At 40.5% G+C, this 22,413-nt stretch overlaps 1 protein-coding gene across 1 annotated transcript in view; it reads left to right on the top strand.

Annotated features, from left to right (window-relative positions):
• The window catches only part of LOC144630558 (uncharacterized), a 40,893-nt gene extending 18,561 nt beyond the window's left edge, over window positions 1-22,332 (top strand). The window contains exons 13-32 of the mRNA XM_078488919.1: window positions 641-786; window positions 1,587-1,886; window positions 2,151-2,438; window positions 2,533-2,835; window positions 3,117-3,416; window positions 7,564-7,845; window positions 9,547-9,855; window positions 10,658-10,939; window positions 11,997-12,293; window positions 12,837-13,142; window positions 13,621-13,917; window positions 14,480-14,785; window positions 15,489-15,955; window positions 16,118-16,212; window positions 16,770-16,926; window positions 17,516-17,582; window positions 17,855-17,988; window positions 18,586-18,723; window positions 19,857-20,031; window positions 21,656-22,332. Of these exons, the coding sequence (XP_078345045.1) occupies window positions 641-786; window positions 1,587-1,886; window positions 2,151-2,438; window positions 2,533-2,835; window positions 3,117-3,416; window positions 7,564-7,845; window positions 9,547-9,855; window positions 10,658-10,939; window positions 11,997-12,293; window positions 12,837-13,142; window positions 13,621-13,917; window positions 14,480-14,785; window positions 15,489-15,955; window positions 16,118-16,212; window positions 16,770-16,926; window positions 17,516-17,582; window positions 17,855-17,988; window positions 18,586-18,723; window positions 19,857-20,031; window positions 21,656-21,894 (4,888 nt within the window). The 3' untranslated portion in view covers window positions 21,895-22,332. The remainder of the gene's footprint in view (window positions 1-640; window positions 787-1,586; window positions 1,887-2,150; window positions 2,439-2,532; window positions 2,836-3,116; window positions 3,417-7,563; window positions 7,846-9,546; window positions 9,856-10,657; window positions 10,940-11,996; window positions 12,294-12,836; window positions 13,143-13,620; window positions 13,918-14,479; window positions 14,786-15,488; window positions 15,956-16,117; window positions 16,213-16,769; window positions 16,927-17,515; window positions 17,583-17,854; window positions 17,989-18,585; window positions 18,724-19,856; window positions 20,032-21,655) is intronic.
• Window positions 22,333-22,413: the final 81 nt, after the last annotated feature.

Genomic DNA, 22,413 nt, shown 5'->3' with positions numbered 1-22,413 from the left:
ATTGGGGAGAGGCAAATATAGGGCGAGCGGTGGAGGGCGAAAAAAGAAACCAAGAGGAGTCGTCGAGAATACAGGCCAAGGTTCTCGCCTTTTTCTCTTACCTGCCGCTCATCGCACGCTCTCGCAGGAGCCTCTGCAAAGGCACACAGCGGTCAAACACAGCGCGCGTGCGCAGTTCATGTGTAATTGCCGCCAAAATTTTCCATACAAAGTCTTAAATTGTCCGTAAACTTTTGCTTTAAAGCCAAAAGTTAACGCCGTCCCTGGAAAGTTAAGGTTTATACGCCGCTTATGGATTGGAAATTTGATAATTCATCTCCACTGAGTGTCCCAGCTTGAACTGTTCTTTCACCGTACTATTTCTTTAACAATTTCTTGCAAAAGTTTGCCCACTTTCGAGTCAAAAGTTCGAGGCGACAAAGACCGGATGTGACGTCAATTTTTGCGTTTGACCGCTGTGAACTGCAAAGGAGAGAGTCGTGCGCACGTAAATGAGACCTCTGAAGTTGTGCAGTAGACTTTTCTCATGCGGCATTTGTAAGCACACGTCATAACATCAAAACAGGTTCTTGTACTAGTAAAGGAAAAAAAATGGAACTTGAAGTTTTCAATAATTTGCGTTTTATTTGTTCTCACCTAGAGCTGGCAGCGTTGACGCTAACTTCACCATAATGTTCTTTACGCTGACATACACTCACATTCTTGCATTGGAGGAGGCTTTGTTCATTAACAAGTCTCTGGGAAATATGACCATTGGGAACGTGGCTTGGCAATTTGGTGATCAAAGTATGTAACATTTATCTCTTTCAATGACGTTATCTTAACGTCGTCGATTCGATCACCATTGTCGTCACCATTAGTAACTGATAACGCGGAGACCTTGAACTACCATAGCCTCTTCAGAGATTTTACCTTTTACCAGTTTTTATGATTTGTTACGATGACAATATTTTAATGTTGTTCATTATAAAGAAGATAAGAGGACAGAAGAAAAAAACTGAAGTATTTTTTTTTGTAATGAGTTAGAAGAGCTTTTATGAAGTACAGTTGAAGCTCAATAACTCGAACCCTCAATAGCTCGAACCTCCCGCTAACTCGAACCTTTTCCGATTCCTTTCAGGTTGTTACTTACTAATTTTTGATTTCCGTTGAAGGTTCGAGTTATCGGGATTCAACTGTTGACCCAAGAATTCTGAGTCAAAGAGAGCACCAAGTATAGAAGGCCGTTAATTTTGTGGTCTTAATGAAAGTTTGTTTGTTTGTTCGAACCCACAAGGAATTTTATGTGTTTTTTTTTTTCAGCCAAACAGTGAAAAGAATAAAGTTTGCTCGTCATTCACTCGGAGGGCAGGGAGTGATGGATGAATGAAGGAAGGAAGGAAGGAAGGAAGGAGTGAGTGAGTGAGTGAGTGAGTGAGTGAAGGAAGGAAGGAAGGAAGGAATGAATGAATGAATGAAGGACTTTTTCAAAGTGTCAATAGTATTTAGTTTATAGAAACTGGGGACACTATTTATACATTGGGGGACTTGTACCACTGAGTGGTAACAACAGAGTATTTCAGCGCTTACTTTTAACTTACCCACAGTTCCTCAGGAAGCACCCAACATCACTCACGTGACCATGCTTAACGAGACGTCAGTGGAGATCACGTGGGAAGGGATACCTTTGGGAAGCTTTGCTGGAGCCCCGCAGGGTTACAAGGTCGTTTATTATGAAAATTCTAGAACGCATTCGTATCAGCATGTGTTAGTTCCCGGATTGATAAACTTCACACGGATAGAAGGACTTCAAGCCAACACCTACTACTCAATGCAAGTACTTGCTGTGAATGTGTTCGCTGACGGGCCCCTGAGTGACACCGTTATTGTAAAGATGCCAGCTACAAGTAAGTTGCGTTACTAACATTTCTTCTTTGAGTAAAAATTGTCATGTAACGCAACGCAATGTCCGTGACTCCTGAAGTGAAGTTGTTGAAGTTTATCTACAATGAGATGTGTCCGCATTCCCCCCTTATTTAGTGCGGATGCGTTTGAAAACAACAATACTTAGAGTTATAAAATAACCTGCATGCAAGCTAAGACACTTGCGAAGTTGTACCGCCTCAATGCCGTTATGTCTAAATGAAAACATTTTGCTTTCTCTGTCTTAGCACCCAGCCTTCCTCCACAAAATATAACAGCTATCTCAACTGGACCACACAATATCACCGTCACTTGGATCCCAGCTAACGAGACAGTGCACGTCCTTGGATATGAGATCTATTGGAAGAGGTTATACGATAACTTTACAAACCATTTCACAAGCAAATCGCTGGAATCTCAAGTCAATATAACTAGTCTTCAGGCCTCCACTTGGTATCAAGTGACCGTACGAGCCTACAACAGTAAGGGATCTGGGCCAAATAGTTCTTACGTCGATGTTCGCACCCAGAATAATGGTAAATGCGTTTTTGTTTAAAAAACAAATTCTATAGTATTCCACTTATTCTATTTTTAAGCAGCTTACGTTTATTTTTTTACCCAATGCTTCAGTTCACGTTCGTCCTCGACCACAAAACGTCACCGTGACAGCTAGAAACTCTACTTCCGTGACAGTAAAATGGCTGCCAGTGTCACGCCACCTTGTGTCACAGCCTCCATACAACTACACAGTTCAGTGGGTTGCTGTCAAAGGAGGGATACAAGGAGTAATCACTAATGTCACTGTAAGTGTGACGTCATACCACATTAGTGGCCTGGCTCCATACACGAAATACAACATAAGCGTAGCTGTGAGGGACTGGAACGAGACTGGGAGGTTCAGCGATCCACTGTGTGTGCATACACTAGAGAGTGGTAAGTGTAATGAACAGGAGTCACGCAATTTCAGTTGGGTTGACTCTACATCATCTGTGCTTCTCAGCTAAACCGGAAGTCAAAAAGATGAGAAAACGAGTCCACTAGGCTAGTCTTACCTCTTAACGAAAAAAACTTCATCTGTTACAAAGGTCCCGGCTGAGCTACATCCAGTTTAAATACTTTTCTTTACTAGAGTTAAATTTGTTTCAAAAATTTTTCATTTAGCCCAACATGTTTAGTCATTAGCACTTAGCACACGAATGTATCTTCGCTCTTAGTTCCCAGTCAATCACCACAAAATGTTACTGTCCACAACCTCAGCTCCAATAGTCTTCTACTTACCTGGGATCCAGTCCTCCCGGAGTTTGCAAATGGTAGGATCCAAGGCTACCGAGTGAGAGTCTGGAGACAACAAGACGCCATGATACCTGGCACACTGAACGTGACAATGATCCACAACACAAGCGCTCTGATTGGTGGGCTGAAGTCTTATACAAATTATATAATACACGTATTGGCCTTCACGTCAGCAGGGGAAGGAAATAGCAAATCCTTAACAGTGACGACTCATAAAGAAGGTGGATATCTGTTATTTTTTTGTTTCGTTTTTTTCCTTGACAGAAAAGCATTTAGAGGTATCATTTAGAATATTGTTTTTTAACAGCTACAACTAGATACAGCCAGGCAAAGAGAAAATCCAGAAGTTTGCCTAAAAAACTAAAAAAGTAATAAAAATAAAAATGTAAATTCATCTCAGCTATTTCCATACACAAGCACAACGCAGAAAAACTGTTTGTTTTAAAATTGGTGGTTTATCAATAAAACTATAATTATTATCCTTTCTCTTTCTTCCTTTTTTTTTCTTTTTTTCGTTTCTTTTTATTTTTTATACAAAAACTAAAGTTCTTCCGCCGGAAAACGTTACCGTCAACGTCACAAGTTCCACTTCCGTTACTGTCCAGTGGTCTCCGGTGTCACGCACAAATAATTCTCAACGTGCATACAGCTATAGCGTTACGTGGGTTATTATCAAAAATGTTAGAATAAGTACTAGCGTGACTGTGACGGCAACATCGTACACCATTCAAGGGCTAAAGCCATTTACAACATATAAGATACGCGTGGCCGCGGTGGACGGGAATCAAACTGGACCGTTTAGTAATGCAGTGTGGGTGAAGACACTAGAGGGGGGTAAGCAATTGGTTTTTGTTTCCAAGTACAGTCAGTTGAGTTAGTGACTTCTAAACTAAGCGCATCACGCGCGGCCATCTTAGTGAGGTGATCTCGCAATTTCGCGGGATATAATGGAAAGAAATGAGAGCTTTTGCTTATTCTTTTTCAGCATTGTTTTTACAGATATAAATGTTTGTTTCAGGTCTCGTTTCGACCGGCAGGTGAAACACGGGCAATAAACTGAGTATTCTCGCATATTAATTGCGTCTCGAAACTTTTGCCAGCCTTATGCCATCCATTACCCGTCACCCAAGTGCGGGCATTATCCCATGTTACGTTGTTACTACCCGCCATCTACGTGCACGCTTGTTTTAGGCAAATCGAGATTTCGTTTGGTATATATGTTGTATAGTAAATATTATACTATATAAGTAATTTTAAGTACGAAGACTTCAATAACTCCTCCTCGGTTTTTGGCCTCCCGACCTAAATCCTGCCAGGGCAACAAGAACCTGGAATAAGAGTACGTACTTTACGCCAAGCGATTGATTTTGGGGGGGTTAACCAATCGGAGTATTGCAATGGAAACCACTACAATTGTCCGTACTTTTGCTTCTCTTGCTACACTTGGTACACTTGGTACACTTGCTGCATTTGCTACTCTTGCTTCGCTTGCATCACATTAAGCATGGTTATTGTACCCATATTTGGGGTAATTTAACCATGGTTGTTGTAACCACATTTTGAGTATTTTAACCATGGTTATTGTACCCAAATTTGAGCATTCACGGTTAAAGTGCCTATGAAGTAAAAAATAACTTTGCTCAATTTGCTTGTTTATGTCTTAGTTAGCACGAATATGCGTGTTTAAGATATCAAAAGCGCTTTTTTCTAGTATTTTTTGAGCCTCGAAGTTTGGATTTCGCAATTTGAAGTGGGCCCTTTTCGCGCGCGACCAAACGCTCCGGTTTCACCGGAAATGACGTACTTAGTGGTTCTAAAGACACCAGGATTATGGCGCAAAGAGAGCAAAGAGGGCTGGCGAAAGCTATATTTCGGCTTTTAAGTCAAACAAAGGCAATTGCACAAACGAAACTGCATCAAATACACTTATTTCCTTTGGTGAAGCTTCGCAGAGTAAATGGAAGCGAAATTTCAATGTGTATAGTAAAGCTATTCGTTCTGATGAAAACGCAAGAAGAAACGAATTCTGTTCCGTCGGCAGTTCGAGGATCGCTGTTCTCAGCAAAAGCTCTTCCTTGCCACAAATGAAACGATAAAGTCATGAAGCGAAGAGGAAATTTATCAAAAGAGTTATCTCTGTAAAGGATATGGTGGTCTCTCTATATCATTCTGCCCTGACTAGCCGAAGAAAGATTTAGCAGTCGCGCCAGGAGTTTACAATATGTTACACAGCTGGGTACAGTATACGTGTTATTCTTTTATTATGAGACTTTGTTCCTCAAAATTTAATTTGTATGGTTAGTAGATCGTGTTATCATTCGTAAGGTAGCAGTCGTTTCCTTTCCCAAACACTTGAAACGATCGATCGCCAGACGCAAACGAATGCATCTGTGAAAGAAGCGAAAATATGGAATGTAAATTCGACTTGAGTGCCGGTTAGAAATGCTTGTTTGTTTTCAAGTAGCGCGCTTCGAATGTTGTCATTCACGTCTGCATTTCCGGTAGTATTCTATGGCGAATGCACTTTTAAACAATACACTGAGATCTTGCAAAATCTTGGACAAATTTTACGGCTCCCTTCGCCGGAATTATTTGCTGATAAACACGCACTGTAATTTAAATCAGGATTTATCGTATCCGGATAAAGAAGTCGACGGTTGAAAATATACCGTAGAGCTAACGAACCATTAAGAGCCAACAACTGCAGTTCTGTTTATTCTTGAAGAGGAAATTTTTGGTTTCGTTCAAGTCAAAAAGTGCTAATCTTGAGTTTGAAGAAGTGTTATCTTGCCGTGTTGTCAAGTTTAATTATGTCACTCTCACGCTTCGGAGAAATATGTCAGGCCACTGTACTTTCCCACACAACAACACAATCAAAATGAAAGCGAGCAACTGATCGCCACTTGTATTAAAATCACCAAATCGTTATATAATACCGTACCGTACCGTAACCTGAATTTGCACATTCGACAAGCAAGCAACCTCGGCGCGGCAAGCAGCGCTCGTGTCAATTCCGAAGCACATTGCGACACTGCGAAACCACTCACAAAATCAAAGCCCGTCGATGTATGTGCTTTTGGAAACAATAAAAATTCTAGTTATTCATTTTTTATAGGGAATTTCTCATTTGAATCTGCTTCGCCGAACTTCGATCGTCCTCGTCGACCAGCGCTTTGTGTGAAAGAGCGCTTGATCGGCTTGCGGCGGTTGGACAGGTCCAACTAGCTACTTCAGTCCATTTAGTGTCACGATATTTCGTTGTGCTATTCATTTCTGCTAGAAACCCGCTCTGCCAAGTTCGCAGATGGCAACATATCGTTCTTGTCGGACAAGATTTCGATTTATCAACGAAAAAGCAGCAACAATCTCAGGTGAAGTAGTGAACTTCACTGTGTATCAACAAAATCTAAGTGTAAACTGATCCGTGGAACCACTAACTACGTCATTCGAGCCAAATTCGTGTCCAGTCTCCGGACCCACTGTTTTGTCTTACCGAGGGCACTTTAGGCGGCAAAAAGTCCGATTTCTCTCTCTTTGACATCATTCTTTTTTTAACTTTTCGGAAAGTAGACATAATAAGCTACCAAAAAAAGCAAAAAAGTTTTTTACTTCATAGGCACTTTAATATGTTTGGGTTAAATAACGATTAACCTTCCAATCTTCCATTTTCATTTGTTTATGTAGTTCCCAGTCAATCGCCACAAAATGTTACCGTCTACAACCTCACCACCAATTCTTTGCTGCTCACCTGGAATCTAGTCCTCCCGGAGTTTGCAAACGGTAGGATCCAAGGTTACCGAGTGAGAGTCTGGAGACAACTAGACGGGATGATACCAGGCACACTGAGCGTCACAATGATTAACAACACAAGCGCTGTGATTGGTGGGCTTAGGTCTTATACAAAATATACAGTGCAAGTATCAGCCTTCACGTCTGCAGGGGAAGGAAACAGCACGTCCTTAACAGTGATAACTCATAGAGGAGGTTAATATGTGTTTTTTCTTTGTTTTATTTCTTGCTTGTTTGTGGTGTCAGCATTCTCAGGTAATAAAACAAAGCATTTTGAAGTATCGTGTGATTGTTTTTAAACGTTAAAATTTGAAACAAACCAATACAAAAATGGTTCAGTAGGTTGTATAAGAAATAAACAGAGAAATGAATTCAACTCAGCTAATTCCATAAACGAGCACAACGCAGTGAAATGATTTGTTTCAAAATTAGTCAATTGATCAGTCAGTAGGAGAGTCACTACTTAGCTAAAGTGGTCAATCAGTTTGTCAAATTTATGGTTTAATTATTAACCTCTGCTCTCCCTTTCTTTTTATTTGTATTATCGTTTTTATTTTTATTTTTGTGCAAAAACCAAAGGTCTTCTTCCGCCGGAAAACGTGACTGCCAACGTCACAAGTTCCACTTCTGTTGCTGTCCAGTGGCGTCCAGTACCACGCGTAAATAACGCCCAGAATGCGTACAACTATAGAGTTACATGGGCTTCTAAAAATGTTAGAACAAGTGTGACTGTTGCAGCAACATCTTACACCATTCAAGCGCTAAAGCCATTTACAACATATGAGATAAGCGTGGCTGCCGTGGACGGGAATCAAATTGGAATGTTCAGTGATGCAGTGTGGGTGCTCACACAAGAGGGGGGTAAGCAATTGGTTCTGTGACAGAGTAATTCAGTTGAGTCAGTAATAAGGTGACGTCATGATTTTGTGGGATATAATGGACACGATTTAGATCTTTTGCTCATTTTTGTTCAACATTGTTGCTTTTGGGCACAAGCTTTGTTTTCAGCCTTTGTTTCGACCGGCGGGTGAAACAAAAGCCAGATAAGCCAAAATGCTCTCGCATACAAGCTCTCTGTTACAGCCTTGATGCGGAGAGGGATTGGTACTAGTCCGCTTTTCCGCTGTTGACTCGCTGTTTGGGTAAGGAAAATGGCGGCTGACAGCTGAAGGCAAGGTCATATTTATTGCTATATATCATGAAATCGCTGTAATGCATTAACAAATTCAATATCTGGTACTGTTCTTAGGTATACACAGACAATATCTAGCCCATGTTTATATTAGATCTTCTTCGTGTCTGTGTTTTTTCTCTAGTAATATAAATGTCGTGTCGAAAACAGGCCGTCGAGCAATCCAGTGCGAATGTCGTATCTTAGCATGCCAGTCAAAAGAAAATGATAATAAACGCCTGAAATACCTATTGAAAGACACCTTTATTCGCTCAAATTGTGTATACAAATTTGTGGAATGATCTTTTGTGATCCTTTACGTTTTTTAGTTCTTTGAAGTGACAGCTTCACAACGGCGATCGAAAGATCTCGTATGGACTTTGGCATAAAGCTTGCCAACAACATCGAAGGATTTCGGTTACTGGATTGTGCATACGAAATCCAAAGGTGATCAGTCGTTATAAAAAAGGATCAGAATTCAAACTTTCAAGTTGACATCAGGCCAGAACTTTAGCATGATCGAGTAAATAGGTTACAAATTTTCACACGATCTTGTAAAAAGCGCCCTTTTCACAGGTTTGCAAAATTTGAATCCTGTGCAAACCAGTGAAAAGCATGTTTTTCATAGGAAGATAGAAACGGCATTACTTTTGTTTCTTGGCCGTTCAAATAGGATAAAGTGTTTTCCGCAATGATTGCACCCTCAATATTACAGTCGATGTCCGTTATCAGCGACAACTTGTTTTAACGACAAATTCCCCCCTCCTCTCATGTTCAAACCTCGCATCTTCTCCCCCCTTTTCCTCGGATGCTTCTGTTAATAATTTATCGTGAAAATCATCTGTTACGTCTATATCAGTATCGAGATCGACGTCCGCCATATTGGTCAGGGAAAGGGAAAACCCTCAAAAATCTATAACTGATACCCAGGCTTCTGCATCAAGGCTTTTCCGCTCGAACCCGCTCGTTTCGACGCCCTCCCTTCTAACGCCCTGTGTCAAACCAATTTTACGCTGCGCTCGTCATATTTTTGGCACCAAAACATGGGGCCTGACCCCCTCCAAATTTTCGGTTAGGGGGACTACAGCCCCCCTGCTTCGTCACCCATGTAGCCTACGTCAAGCGATTTGTTTTGGTTTTGCATCTGATTGGATGAATATATATTAAGTGCAAGATTTTTTAACCAGCCCGTGGTAGTGCAAAACCACGACAACTTCAGATTACTTTCGATACTCCACTTAAAACCACTCTAACGAACATTCACGGTTAAAAAATGGTTTTAAATTTGGGTTTAATAACATGTTGTACCAGCGATTATTAACTAAACGGGAGTATTGACTTCCAGCCTGTTACCTACCAACGGAGTAAACCATCTACATTTGTTTTTGTAGTTCCCAGCCAACCACCACAAAATGTATCTGCTCAAAACCTCAGCTACAATTCTTTTCTGCTTACGTGGGATCCAGTCCTTCAAGAGTTTGCAAACGGTAGGATACAAGGATATCGAGTGAGAGTCTGGGAACTAAGGCTTTGGATTACATCTGTGAGCCCGAACGTAACATGTACAGTGGACAACATCACAACGAGTGCGCTGATTGGAGGATTGAATCCTGGTATAAAATATATAGTGCAATTATCGGCTTTTACGTCCGTAGGAGAGGGAGTCAACACTCAAATAAATGTGACAACTGACGAAGGAGGTGAATAACTGAGTCATTTTTTGCAGCTGGAGTCACATTACCTACTTCATACTAAATTATGGAATACTATTATTATTTCTATAAGTCAACTTTGCCAACTTGACCCATAAAAAAAGGAGGCGAGTCAGGTTTAACTGTTTTAGTAGACACTTATAGAGGATTGCATTCCAAAACCTTCTCGTACAATTTTAAGTTTTTTAAACCAAAGATCAAGAATAATTTTTCTCTTTCAAGAGTAACGAGTGCTCAACCGCTTCCTGTCAATATATACCACACATAGAATGGGAGAACCAATCAGATCACGACAGAGGACAAACTGAAAGGGGGGACGCCTCGAGCCATGCGGCCCATACTGCCGGAGCTTATCCCGGATTCTGTAGCATTAAGTAGCTAGGAATATTTCTATTCCCCGTTTTATGCGATGCTAGTCCGTCGCAGGGTACCCCCCACCAGCATTATGACGCCGGTACCCATTTGTACACCTTGCTGGAGAGAATGAGAGTAAAGTGTCTTGCCCAAGAACACAACACAATGACCCCTGCCAAAACCTCGAAACCGAACCGCTCGATCCCGAGTCCGGCGCACTAACAATTTGGCCACCGCGCCTCCCATAGGGAAAACAAACGGAGTGTCTACTAACAAATAACAGTTTACTATACACGTTTTTATCAAGCAATTATAGTTGCCGCCAGTAAGAGATAGTGTGTGGCATTTGTTAGATATAAACGCAATACACTCTTACATAAATACACTCTTCAGCTTTCCTGCGTTGACCTGAAATTAACCAGGCGTTCTTGTACAGTCCCATCCAGGCCTCCGCAGCAAGTTCAAGGAATCCATCAAAGTTCTACCAGCTTATTGATCACGTGGAGTGGCATCCCAGCACGCTATGCGCACGGAATCATAACAGAGTACAACGTGTACGTAAACAACAACAGTCGACGTGTAGTTGGATCTGGTGCGAGAATGATTGTGCTGACAGGGTTAAATAAATACACACCATATTCAGTTCAAATTTCAGCCAACACCTCTAAAGGTGAGGGACCAAGAAGTCAACCAATCACAGTGTGGACTGATGAGGATGGTAAGTGCCGCTGGGCATAGCCAGGGCGATGAACGAGTCGCACGCAAAGAGAAAAGCGCGGGAAATAGTTTTCGCGCCTCTCCCGTCCATTCACCTCGTAGTCCACCAAGAACATAAAAAAACAACCTGTTTTCCAGGTTACCTCTTTCAAAGGTCGTCAAAGACAACCATGATAGCACTCAAGGAGGGTGGAAGCAGTTTTCAGAACTTCCCAGAACTTATACGTTGATGGATCAATACTTCCACTCTTTATCTGTCCATGTATCAAACGAATACCCACTCTTCTATATACTGAACAAGAGAGAACACGTGATCGTGTCCTTGACATAACAGTATAATCTGACAAAACACCCTTAATTTAGCTTTTAGTGCTTATAACTCCAAACCAACCTCGGTGACCTCGATTTCTTATTATGGAATTTTGATAAGCAATGGGGATCACCGGGCTCGTTTTTGAGCCAGTTATCTTAACAGGGGCACCCATCGAGAATATAGTTCAAAACCACTTAAAGATAGCACCGTTGAACGTATTTTAGTATTTAAACGGTAGATATAGGCATATTTTTATCCCCTAAAATTTTTTTATCTGTTCGGATTTCCTAGCTGAAAGTCTAGTGATCCGAAAGTTATAGGGATCAAAACTTACCTTTTCGAAAAAAAATCCAGCCAGAGAAGGGCTCCCGAAAATTCTAGGTGACCTTTTTAGAGTAAAAATCCGTTAAAAATGAACAATTATACCATTTTTTAGATATTCGAAAATCCTAGGAAAGGCAGGCAAGCAAAAAAATTTACAATGAATGTTCCGAAAATTCTAGATCTCAAATCGTCTTCCGAACAGATATTTTAACGAAATATTCCGTTGGGTGCCCCTGTCTTAAGTTGAGTAAAACACTTGCTTTCATGACTTGATATTAACCCATGTATTCTTCTACAAGACCATCTTCGTTTCTCTTTTACCAGCCTTTATTACATCTGCTCTCCAAGTTCTCAGAACTCGTATTCAAAGAAATGTGTGGCAATCAGTATGGTTTATTGACGTCTGTTATTTTCCGCCTAGTTCTCAGTGCCCCACCTGCCAACGTCTCTGTGTTCGTCTCGGGTCATTCTAGTATCCAAGTCACTTGGTTACGTGTTCCTGGTGATTCTGTAAATGGTATTACAACGGGATATCAAGTGAAGGTCTTAAACTCTAACGGACATCTAGTGACACAAATTACAACTTACAACACAACATTTAACTTGGAAATAAAACACTTGAAGAGATACGGGAACTATTGCATCGAAGTTGCAGCTTTCAACAGAAAAGGACAAGGGCCACTATCTAATGATTTCTGTGTTGTTACTGACGATGGGGGTTAGTATATGATGTCCATACCCTGTTTCGCTTTGGGCCCAAAAGTGGAACAAAAGGAAAGTGTTGTGAATAATATGACATTGTTTAATTTTAAATTTACCAATCATAATTTGTAAATTAAGCGCTTTGTGAAATGAAACGTAAATGGTGCTAAATGATGAATGCCACTTCGATATTTTCTCAAGTGAGCAAAGTAAAATGAAAAACGAAATGAATCTAGCGTGATGCTCAAACTAGGCATTAAAGGCTGACATTATAACATAATCAAGATTTAATTTTCTACCATTTTAAATCAAAAGCTAAATTTCAGTGAGAAAAATTAAACTCATCAACTAGTCGAATCATTGTTTATAAAATGAGCTAACGTTCTTTAAATGTTTTTACCCTTGGTCAAAACTGGCACGGTTGTTTAGCGATTGAATATTAATCTTTTATTTTTCAGTATTTTTTGATCAAATACTCTCTAGAATAACATTCTTGCCAATATATATTTTCTCATCGTGCGATTAGAATCTGATCACGAGTTTATGAATATCCTTGCAGCACCATGTGACCCGCCTAAAAGTATCGCGGTGAATGACGTAACGGCCACTACAGCTGACATCCAATGGACGTATCATAGCAACTGCTCGGTTCCAGGCTTCATCCGAGGCTACAGACTCATCTATGACTTGCAGGGTGCAGTACCCAGTCCCCCCGCTTTCCTACAAGTCATGGGAGAGAATACAAAAGCAGTAGTTCTGACCGGTTTGAAACCGTACTCGACGTATCGCATTCGCATACAGGTGATGACGGCTAGTGGTAGGGATGGTCAACCGAGTACAGTCTGGGTTAGAACTCAAGAAGGAGGTACGAGTGCAAACTGGGACTAGCATCGTCGATCACGTGATCGCAATGACATAGTTTCTTCGGTAAAGACTATTGAATGGGTGTTACTGAAATTGCATTTTGCGTTTAACAGGGTTACAGTATTCTAGTTTAAGCAACACTGTAGCATTGTGAATATAAACATTGTAGCATCTGTTCCAGTTATTTAGGGTCAGTCAGCTTGATTTTGTCTTGTGTTTAAAGTCTTAGCACCACCCATTTCCTTCTATATCGATTGCAGAACACTTGCAAGTAAATTTTACACGATAGTACAATTTTTATCGGCTTGTAGGCGCGCCAGTGAGGTTAACTAGGTTAACTTTTTCGGATTTTTGTAAATCAACATTCAAGGAAATTAATTTTGTTAATATCAACGAAGTGTTGCGCTAGAATATTCATGTCTGCGTCTCTGTGTGATCCTGTGTGATTTTATGCTGTGTTTTTTAATATATATTTTTAGTTCCTAGTAAAGCGCCTTCTGGACTTGAAGCTTTCGTGGTATTGGAGACTGAAATCTACCTGCGATGGTCTTCAGTACCACAGGGATCCCAGAACGGAATCATTCGAGGGTTCAAAATTTTCTATCATGACACAGGAGGAACAACCCACGTTACTGTTATTAAAGAAGAAGGCAAGAGGTTATATGCTTTAACAGGCCTCAGGCCTTTCACAGAGTATCAAGTGCGTATCTTGGCGTATACTTACGTAGGGGACGGCGTGAAATCTCCGAGAATCACAGTGGTGACGGATGAGAGTGGTGAGTTAAACATTTGCTCTTTTTCATACATCAGTGTCCTGTGTATAGAATAATACCAGGAGCCTTAATCAGGGACTTTGGCTTCTGAAAAAACGCATTATACGCTCCTTCCCTCCACTCAAAATGCTTTTTACGAGCTAATACATCAGGGTTCAGAGATGACATGACGAATAACTTAGCATTTTGGTGCCTTTTTGACACCATGGAATGACGAGGTTTGGACAAAGAAAAAAATCTGCGCTACCGATGGAATCGAGGCGGAAATCGAACCCATGACTTTCCTCACAACAGAAATATATTTGGAAATGCATGATCGTAGGGGATTTATTATCGCGGGCGGGAGAAAAAGCTGGGTCAATATCATGAGCGTCACTTTCAAAAACAGTTGGGCTAATGCATCTAAAACGCTCTAGGTGCCTACAAGAATATTGAATTTGTCAACAACACCTGAGAGATTTTTGCGTCTGAGATAAGGTAATTTCACGGACTGTTAGAAATTTATGTCATTAAATAAGATGATAGCTAATTTCTCTTTCAAAGGTACAAATTATCTTTATTTTAGTCCCCAGTGCTCCCCCTACCAATGTGACGGTCCTGGAAAAATCCAGTACAACTAGTTTGTCAATCCAGTGGATGAAAGTCCCGGATAACGAAACAAATGGTCACTTGACTGGATATGTGGTGTCGTACCAGGCCGTGAAGATTGGCGGAAAGAAAGTCGTTGACGAGGTCGTAAGGAAAAGGACTGTTGGATCTGGCACGTACTCGTTGGTTTTGGATGATTTACAGAGTTTTACAACTTATGAAATTAGAGTAGCCGCACGTACGAGGCGAGGAGAAGGAGTATACAGTCAGCCGATTATTGGAGGTTTGGAACATGACTTTTCATTGCAAAATAAATAAAAAACACTTTATAGATCACTGTATTTAATTATTAGAATTTCTGGCACTGTCGTGCTAATTGTGGACACTGTAAATAAGCAAACAAATATTGCAAATAGCAGGTTCACCAGTTGGCCATTTACAAAGCGTTTATAATTAGGAGTTGAATTCGGGACTATGAAAACAAATACAACTAGTGGCCGGAAGGAGGATTTGAACCCAGGACCTTCCGGATTACAAGCCACTCAACGCTCTAATCACCAGGCCACGCCGCTTTCTGAAAGGATGTTCTCTTTTGATTGTAACGTTTTCTATTCTTTACCAAATGACAAAAATACAGACACTACATTTCGTCCAACCTCTCGTATTTCAGTATTTTTTTTACCGAGGGTTTATTATATCACCTTGGGATTCTGGCTATATCCGGGGCTCGCTATATCTAGGGCTCGCTATATCCGGAATCTGTTATCTCTGAATTGAGCTTGCGTTGCAATAACAAAAACTTCAAATTGATGTTATCACTAGTTACGATTGATTAGTATGTGATTTTATCAATAAAATGGGGATTTCAAATCATAATTAAGCCAACATGATTTATGTTGAATAACTCTTGACTGTTGAAACCAATCTCCACTCTACTCAATTGGTTATAGTTAAAAATCTTTTTACACTTTTTTCATTCCTTTCAGAGACGTGTCACTGTGAAAAGCGACTGACCACAAACTACTGGTTCTACCCTCCTTACGTCATCAGCTCTCCCACCAATAACATGAGCGGAATTTTCATGGCTTTCCTTGACAAGATGGTTTTACACTGCTGCGGAGATTGTCATAATGGACACGGGAAATCTATCATGGATTATACTCTTGATGGAAGCAACAATCCCGCAAGAAAAAACACAGAAGAGGAAATGAGGATAGCTATTGACGCTGATACAGATTTGAGTTTACCAGCGTACGGTTTCTCCGATCAACGGAAGTACATGAATAACTTCCGGTTTGTCCCCGTGGTGGAGTCCCCTGGGGCTGCGTTCATTGTAACGACGGAGGGTTTGAAGTCGAAGTCATTTATCGAGCGCTTGGTGTTCGGCTGTGGGCCTCTGTTGCTATTTAATGTAACTGCTATCTGTTTGACTGGATTGTTAATGTGGATAATGGTAAGTTAACTCAAGATTGCCATCGCCATCGATCAATTTATTAATGTCATGACGCGGGATGAGGTTGACCTCTGTATTCGAGCCGCAGGCTCATGTATAAAACGCATGAAAATAATAAAATACATTTTAAAAAGTTTTCTTGATCTCGCTTTTGTTTAACAGGAAAGTGTCGGCCATGATTCCATCTTTCCTCGCTCATTTTTGCGTGGTTTCCCAGAAGGCATTTGGTGGTCATTTGTCACTATGAGTACAGTGGGGTAAGGCGGGTTTTACCGCACTCTTTATTTCCTGTATTTTTCAGTCGATTTGTCAGGAAAAAGAACAGCTACTAAACAATTTTTTCAGCTGATTCAGCTCTTTAAATATAATTTTTGTCTAAAACAACACCTGCTACAGCACACCTACAACGAAAAACAAAACCGCTTAACCGTTTTAAGGTGTGCCTTTGGCCATGGGACTGGATAAATAAAATAAAATGATCAGAATCGATTTTAAGTTTACGATGAGGGATATATTCTGAGAAAGCCACTTCCATTAACTGTTTCGATCTGCACCCTACTTGTAAACTTATTCCTTAGTTGTTTATATTTGAAGCACAACGTTCTTTAAGTATTATGCAACTTACTAACGAACAGTTAGAGAGAGGGGAGGGGATTATCTCAGGGAGCTTATAACCGAAATGTTTTTACGTTTAGTAGACCGATGGGTCTACAAGCGAAGCGGGAAGGGGGCGGTGAGCTTATTATCGAGATTTTACAGTATTTCAAGAAGTTTTCCGCACGAATTACATGGCTATCCGTTTCTTGTTTCTCAGGTATGGCGACCGCATTCCATTGACGTACGGTGGCCGGTTTTTGACCTTCGTGTGGATGTTATCTGGCACGGTTATTTTTACTTTGCTGATAAGTTATATCAGCAGTGGACTAGCCGTAGCTACTTTGGAAAATAGCATCAAACTGTATGGATCCAAGGTACGAGTTTTTAAACGCGTATATCAAGAGACATTTTACTTGGCGCGCTCAATTATTCTTCCCTCGAGAGACGTTTGGGATCAGTTCAACCCCCAAAAAGTCATTCTGACGATGAAACTCTACAGAGATTCGTGTATTGTCTGATTATGTCTTATTCAAAAGCAAATGCCATGCATTTGCTTTTGAATTTCTTAACGCAAATAAGAGGGTAGCAAAGGAGGGGGGGGAGGTAGTGATCCCGTTTCACGCACAATTTTTTACAAAATACACGTGCCACGTTTACAGATTCACAAATCACGTTTCTTGTCTAGATTTCTTTACGAGTCACGGAATAATTTTTGTCTTCATCGCGCATCATGCCATTCTTTTCTGTTAGTGGAGTTAGCGGAAAGTAGACATTTTTACGACTCAATAAACCAGTATTACAATGAATAACTTGTGCTTTTAGTTTTCTTATAATTTAAATTTTTACATGCATTGTAATAGCCTGTAGAACAGGCGGTTTATTTTGCGGGACGCGCGAAGCGCGCGCAAAATAAACCGCCTGTTTTGCAGGCCAGCTTTGTAACTGCTGCATTCGACTTCACAGGTCGCAGCTCTCCAAGACACTCCAGAATATCGTTTAGGGATAAGAAGAAATGCTCAAATGAACCCAGGTGAAAAAGACAATAACCTTGCTCCTCTGCTCTCTAATCAAATAGATTTTTCAACCTTTTTTTACGCACGGGTACACTCTTAGTATGTTGTTGTTTTTTATAATTTGTTTTATACTCACTTTCTTTTATGTTCTTTCTTGTCAAAATATTTCTCTTTTATTCCATCTATTTAAAGAATAGAACAAGAGTAAATCTATCCAGATCTTCATATCTGTTACTTTTCATCTTTTTCACCGCCGTGGACTATAACCAAACTTGTTCGTCATTTCCAGGTCGTAATTACACACAGCTTGGGGATATTAGGCAAGATCTACTGAGTGGGGTGGTGAAAGGAGCATTGGTTGATTCTTATGTTGCAGCAGAGAGGAAAGATTTGTTTGATGACCCAGCCCTATACATTCATCAGGTAAGGGTTATGGGTCACCGCCCTATCACGGGGGACACATGCAGAGTCATGCTCCCGAAGTAACGGAACCCCTTGGTATCAGAAAAAAGTGTCATTTTCGGGGAGGTGTCTGCTTTTAGGAGGCTGCAAATGTAGTGTTTAGATGTGGCCGGAGCCATGGTGTCCGCCTATGGGAGGTTTAAAGGTTCGAGGTTCGTTTGTACTACATTCGGTTGAAGCTTATAGCGAGGAGAAAAGGCCGACAGTAATAGAGAAAATGAGAGTAAGAATTCGCAAGGGGATTTTTAGAAAAAGGCCCTTACATGCCATCTATAATCAGTACCAAATGAAGGCACAAATAATAGTCTTCGAGAATTTTCTACGCGCGCGGTTTTCTTCAACAAGGTTTCTAAGCCACTTTAATTTGACGTATTTTCTTTGTACAAGCTTATGTGGAGTTTTTTTAATGGAGAAGAATACTCAGGAACTTTACGAGTGCTTCAATGAATTGAGGACTTCACAAAAAAAACGGCACTCGTAATTGTAGCAAAATTTAAGTAAAGTTATGCTTGCTCCAAGAGATTTGTCAGGCCGCTCACTATGTGTTTTCCTTTGCAGCTAATTTACTATCGTTCGTCGTTTGGCATAGTGCTGTCTGGTAACTCAACAAGACTACAGTATTGTTTCTTAGATTACCTTGTAAAGAAACGCTCTCTGTTGACGGATCTTGTAAAGAACTACACTAAAACACTTCCAGTAAGTAAAAAACGGTTAACTAAGTCGTGTAGCAGCTCTTGTAAGTTTGTAATTCTAATGGTCCTCGCAGTTAGGCTCTTACCGAAAGTGCTAGCACTTTTTTTGGCATTATTTGGCTTCGCGAGCATTTTTTTTACATTTTATCCCAAAAAGCACTGCTAGCATTATTTTGGATTTTCGACTGACTATTTGTCTAATTTTGTGTTAAAAAGCACAATCTGACTTTATTTATGGCGTCCAAAGATGCATTAGCCCTCATTTTAGTCAAAGGAGCCGTGGAGGCCTGGGGAATAGGTTTGATACGTCAGTGGTTGCCTTCTTGAAACCCAGTCCATCACACTCGTTTCAAGATGACGTCATCCACGTTGTCATCGAGGAACAAATGGAAGTCAGCCAGTCAAGGAAGAGATAGCTCGAGAGCGTACTTTGACACCAAACATTGATCGTTACATTTTATTGTTGAAAAATGTAACTGAAAATCTTAAAAATGTAATATTCTATGTTTAAAAAAATCGGAAAAAAGTGAGCCTTTTTTTTTTGTTACCCACGAGCACTTTTTAAAAAAATTAGCATTATTTTAGCACTTTTTTGGCAAAAAACGAGCACTTCTTTTAGCATTTAATGCTTTTTTTACGAGCACTTTCGGTAAGAGCCTACTACCCTTTTTTTTTGGGGGGGGGGGAGCTTGGGACATTGTTCTTGTTTGTTCTATTGTTCTCTCGAAGGGTAGCGAGCCATTCATGTGAAACCTTACGAGAGCTGCACCCCGACCCAAATCGTTATAATCCTTTACTGAAAAGTTTTTTACCACCATATAAATATTCATTTCACACTGGAAAAAAATCGTTCCATTTACGAAGAACTTTGCATGTTTTGCATATATCTTCACCAAAGTTTGCAAGCAAGGAGAAATGGAAATGGAAATAATTTGGATATCAAAGTTGACACCAGATGTTAAACGATGATGTCACAATCGATGACGTCATGACACATACTAAAGCTAAATGCGAAGAGGAAGAGATGTTTGTAATATAAGTTCTAACGTTTAAGCCTGCCATGAAACCCCTAGAGTGTGACCGTTCAAAAAAAAGCTATTTTGCAGTTTTTCACGTGGAATATTTGTTCCCTTTCAGAGAACCACTTCTTCTGTAGCAGAGGAGAAGACATCAGATCTCCTGAGCAACTCAAAAGAGAAACTCGAAACAGTTCTCCTATTTCTCGCACTTATTACTGCGGCCGCTACGGTGTCTGGGATAGTTTATGACTTAGTCATGCGCACAAGAAGGAAAAGGAGGGTTTATTCAAATGGTTGGTTCACTTATTGATAATAGTTAGAAATTTTTGAGGAAGTGGACGGATCTGAACGAGTAGGTGGTGTGAAATTCTCTGCCAACACAGTACTTTCAAATTAAAGCTACTGAGCAGTACTTTCATGTGGTATCATTATTGTTCTGTACTGTATTAGGTGGTTCTAACTTGTAAGTCTGTCGATGAAACCCTAGTGTGTGACCATTCAAATGAAAGCTATTGAGCAGTACTTTCATGTGGTACTGTTTATTATGCTTTACAAGGTGGTTGTATCTATTAAGTTTGTGGATGAAACTCTAGTGTGCGACCATCCAAATAAAAGTTACTGAGCAGTACAGAGGCGGATCCAGGGGAGGGGTTGAGCTCAACCCCTCCCCTGGATCCGCCTCTGTACTGCTCAGTAACTTTTATTTGGATGGTCGCACACTAGAGTTTCATCCACAAACTTAATAGATAGGGGGTTGCAACCCCCCCTTTGAGCAGCATTTTTAATATTTGTTTGACTCTTCATAAAAATTATAAAAAAAATGTTTCATAAGTAGTTGTTTCACTTCCACTGAATGATTGATTGTCAAGTTAAGAAAATTAGATAACGTGCATTTCGCGATAGTTTATTATATGAGCAACAACTGAGAACGGCACCATCTTGAAAGCTGAGTGGTGGGTAAATCGTTTCTTTAGTTTGCAAAGATGGCAAACTAAGTGGCAGTCGGCAAAGAAGGAACTTTCAAGCAATCTTCTACTAGCACTTTGTGCCTGTAACGAGAATGCTTCTCCAAACATCCATCGTCTTCTCCTCATCGCATAGACCCTGGCTACCAATCAGTAGTGCGGAAGCTGAGCGGTCATGCTTGCTCATGAACTGTCTAAAGAGCGCTTCTCAGATCTCGCTGTTATTGCCATGCGTCACTCTCAGAGATTTGAGGTAGACGACGTATGCAAGCGCTTTGTAATAGTTCATCCAAGAAGATTCTTTCAGGCTACATTGTTCGATTAACGAGGCATTTAGAGAAAGGACAAATAACTATCGTTGTTACTGCTGTCCCTTTTAATCATGTATTTTGGTTTTCTAGTTAAAAAGTAAGGTATAATCTCCAGATTTTACAGCATTCCTTCACAAACGCTTCTCGAGTCTCGAGAAGGCTGGAAATGGCGTTTTAGAACATGTTTTAGAGGGTAAAATCGGAAAAATTTCCCCGGGGGAAGCATGCTTACGGACCCCCTAGAAGATATCACTATCCACCCCGATAACGTCGAAACCTATCAAAGGTGTGCAACCCCCCCTTTCAGTAATTCCTGGATCCGCCCCTGAGCAGTACTTTCATTTGGTACTGTTTATTATGCTGTAAAAGATGTTTCTTGCGATTACGTCTGTGTATAAAATCCTAGTATGTGACCATTCAAATGAAAGCTACTGAGCAGTTCTTTCACGTGCAATGTGTTTTTTATGTCGTACAAGTCTGGTCAAATGAAAGCTGTCGAGCTGCAGTCTAGTAATGTTTATTTTTTAAATATTTCAGAAATCTAAATTGTTTTTAAGGACGTTACAATTACGTGTAATAGCAGATGATTGACCGCAATGGGACTGCTCGCTAAAGTCAACGGCCATTCTTTTGTTTTGCAGACGAAAGCACGAAGAAACTCCGATATCGAAATGAACTTCGAAAAGAAATGAATCAACTAGTGGAGGAATTTTACGCGGCTGTTCGTCAGCGGTATACATCACTAAGAGCTAAACACCGTGAAGAGAGAAGACTGGCGAGGAGGTGTCGGGTGAAAAGAGAAACCAGGAGGTCTGGGGCTAGAGTTGGCTCGGCGTTAATGATAGAGGATCTAACAAAAAACAGCGACGGTAAACAATAATGACAATGTCTTCCCGCCCCTTCCTTGTTTAATGGTCTGCTATCACCTGTGTGCTGTTTATGAATTCTTCAGTCAGATGATTTTTAATTGTATTGATATCGATTGGAAGGATAAATTTTTAATTAAAGTATTATAATACAAGTCCTCAAAATAGACAAACAAGGCTCTTAGCTAACATTTGTACAAAATTGACTACAACAAAGCCAACTGTTTTTTGAAGTTGGAACGACTCATACGTAACGCTGTGTGTGCATTTCACCACTTATCTACACATTAACAATAACCTTAATAATTTACTGTAAACCTTAATAATTTGAGGTGCGGAACGAGCGCTCAAGGCTCGATCCCTGGCCAGGGCACTGCGTTGTGTTTTTAGGCAAGACACTTCACTTTCACAGTGCCTCTCTCCACCCAGGCGTATAAATGCGCACCGGCGAATTTACTGCTGGGGATAACCCTGCGATGGACTAGCATCCCATCCAGGAGGGAGTAAAAATACTCCTAGTCGCTTGATGCTAC

The sequence above is a fragment of the Oculina patagonica genome, chromosome 11, assembly GCF_052425735.1.
Source record: "Oculina patagonica isolate OP01 chromosome 11, crgOcupat, whole genome shotgun sequence".
NCBI classification, from domain to species: Eukaryota; Metazoa; Cnidaria; class Anthozoa; order Scleractinia; family Oculinidae; genus Oculina; species Oculina patagonica.
This window is presented reverse-complemented; position numbering and strand designations above follow the sequence as displayed.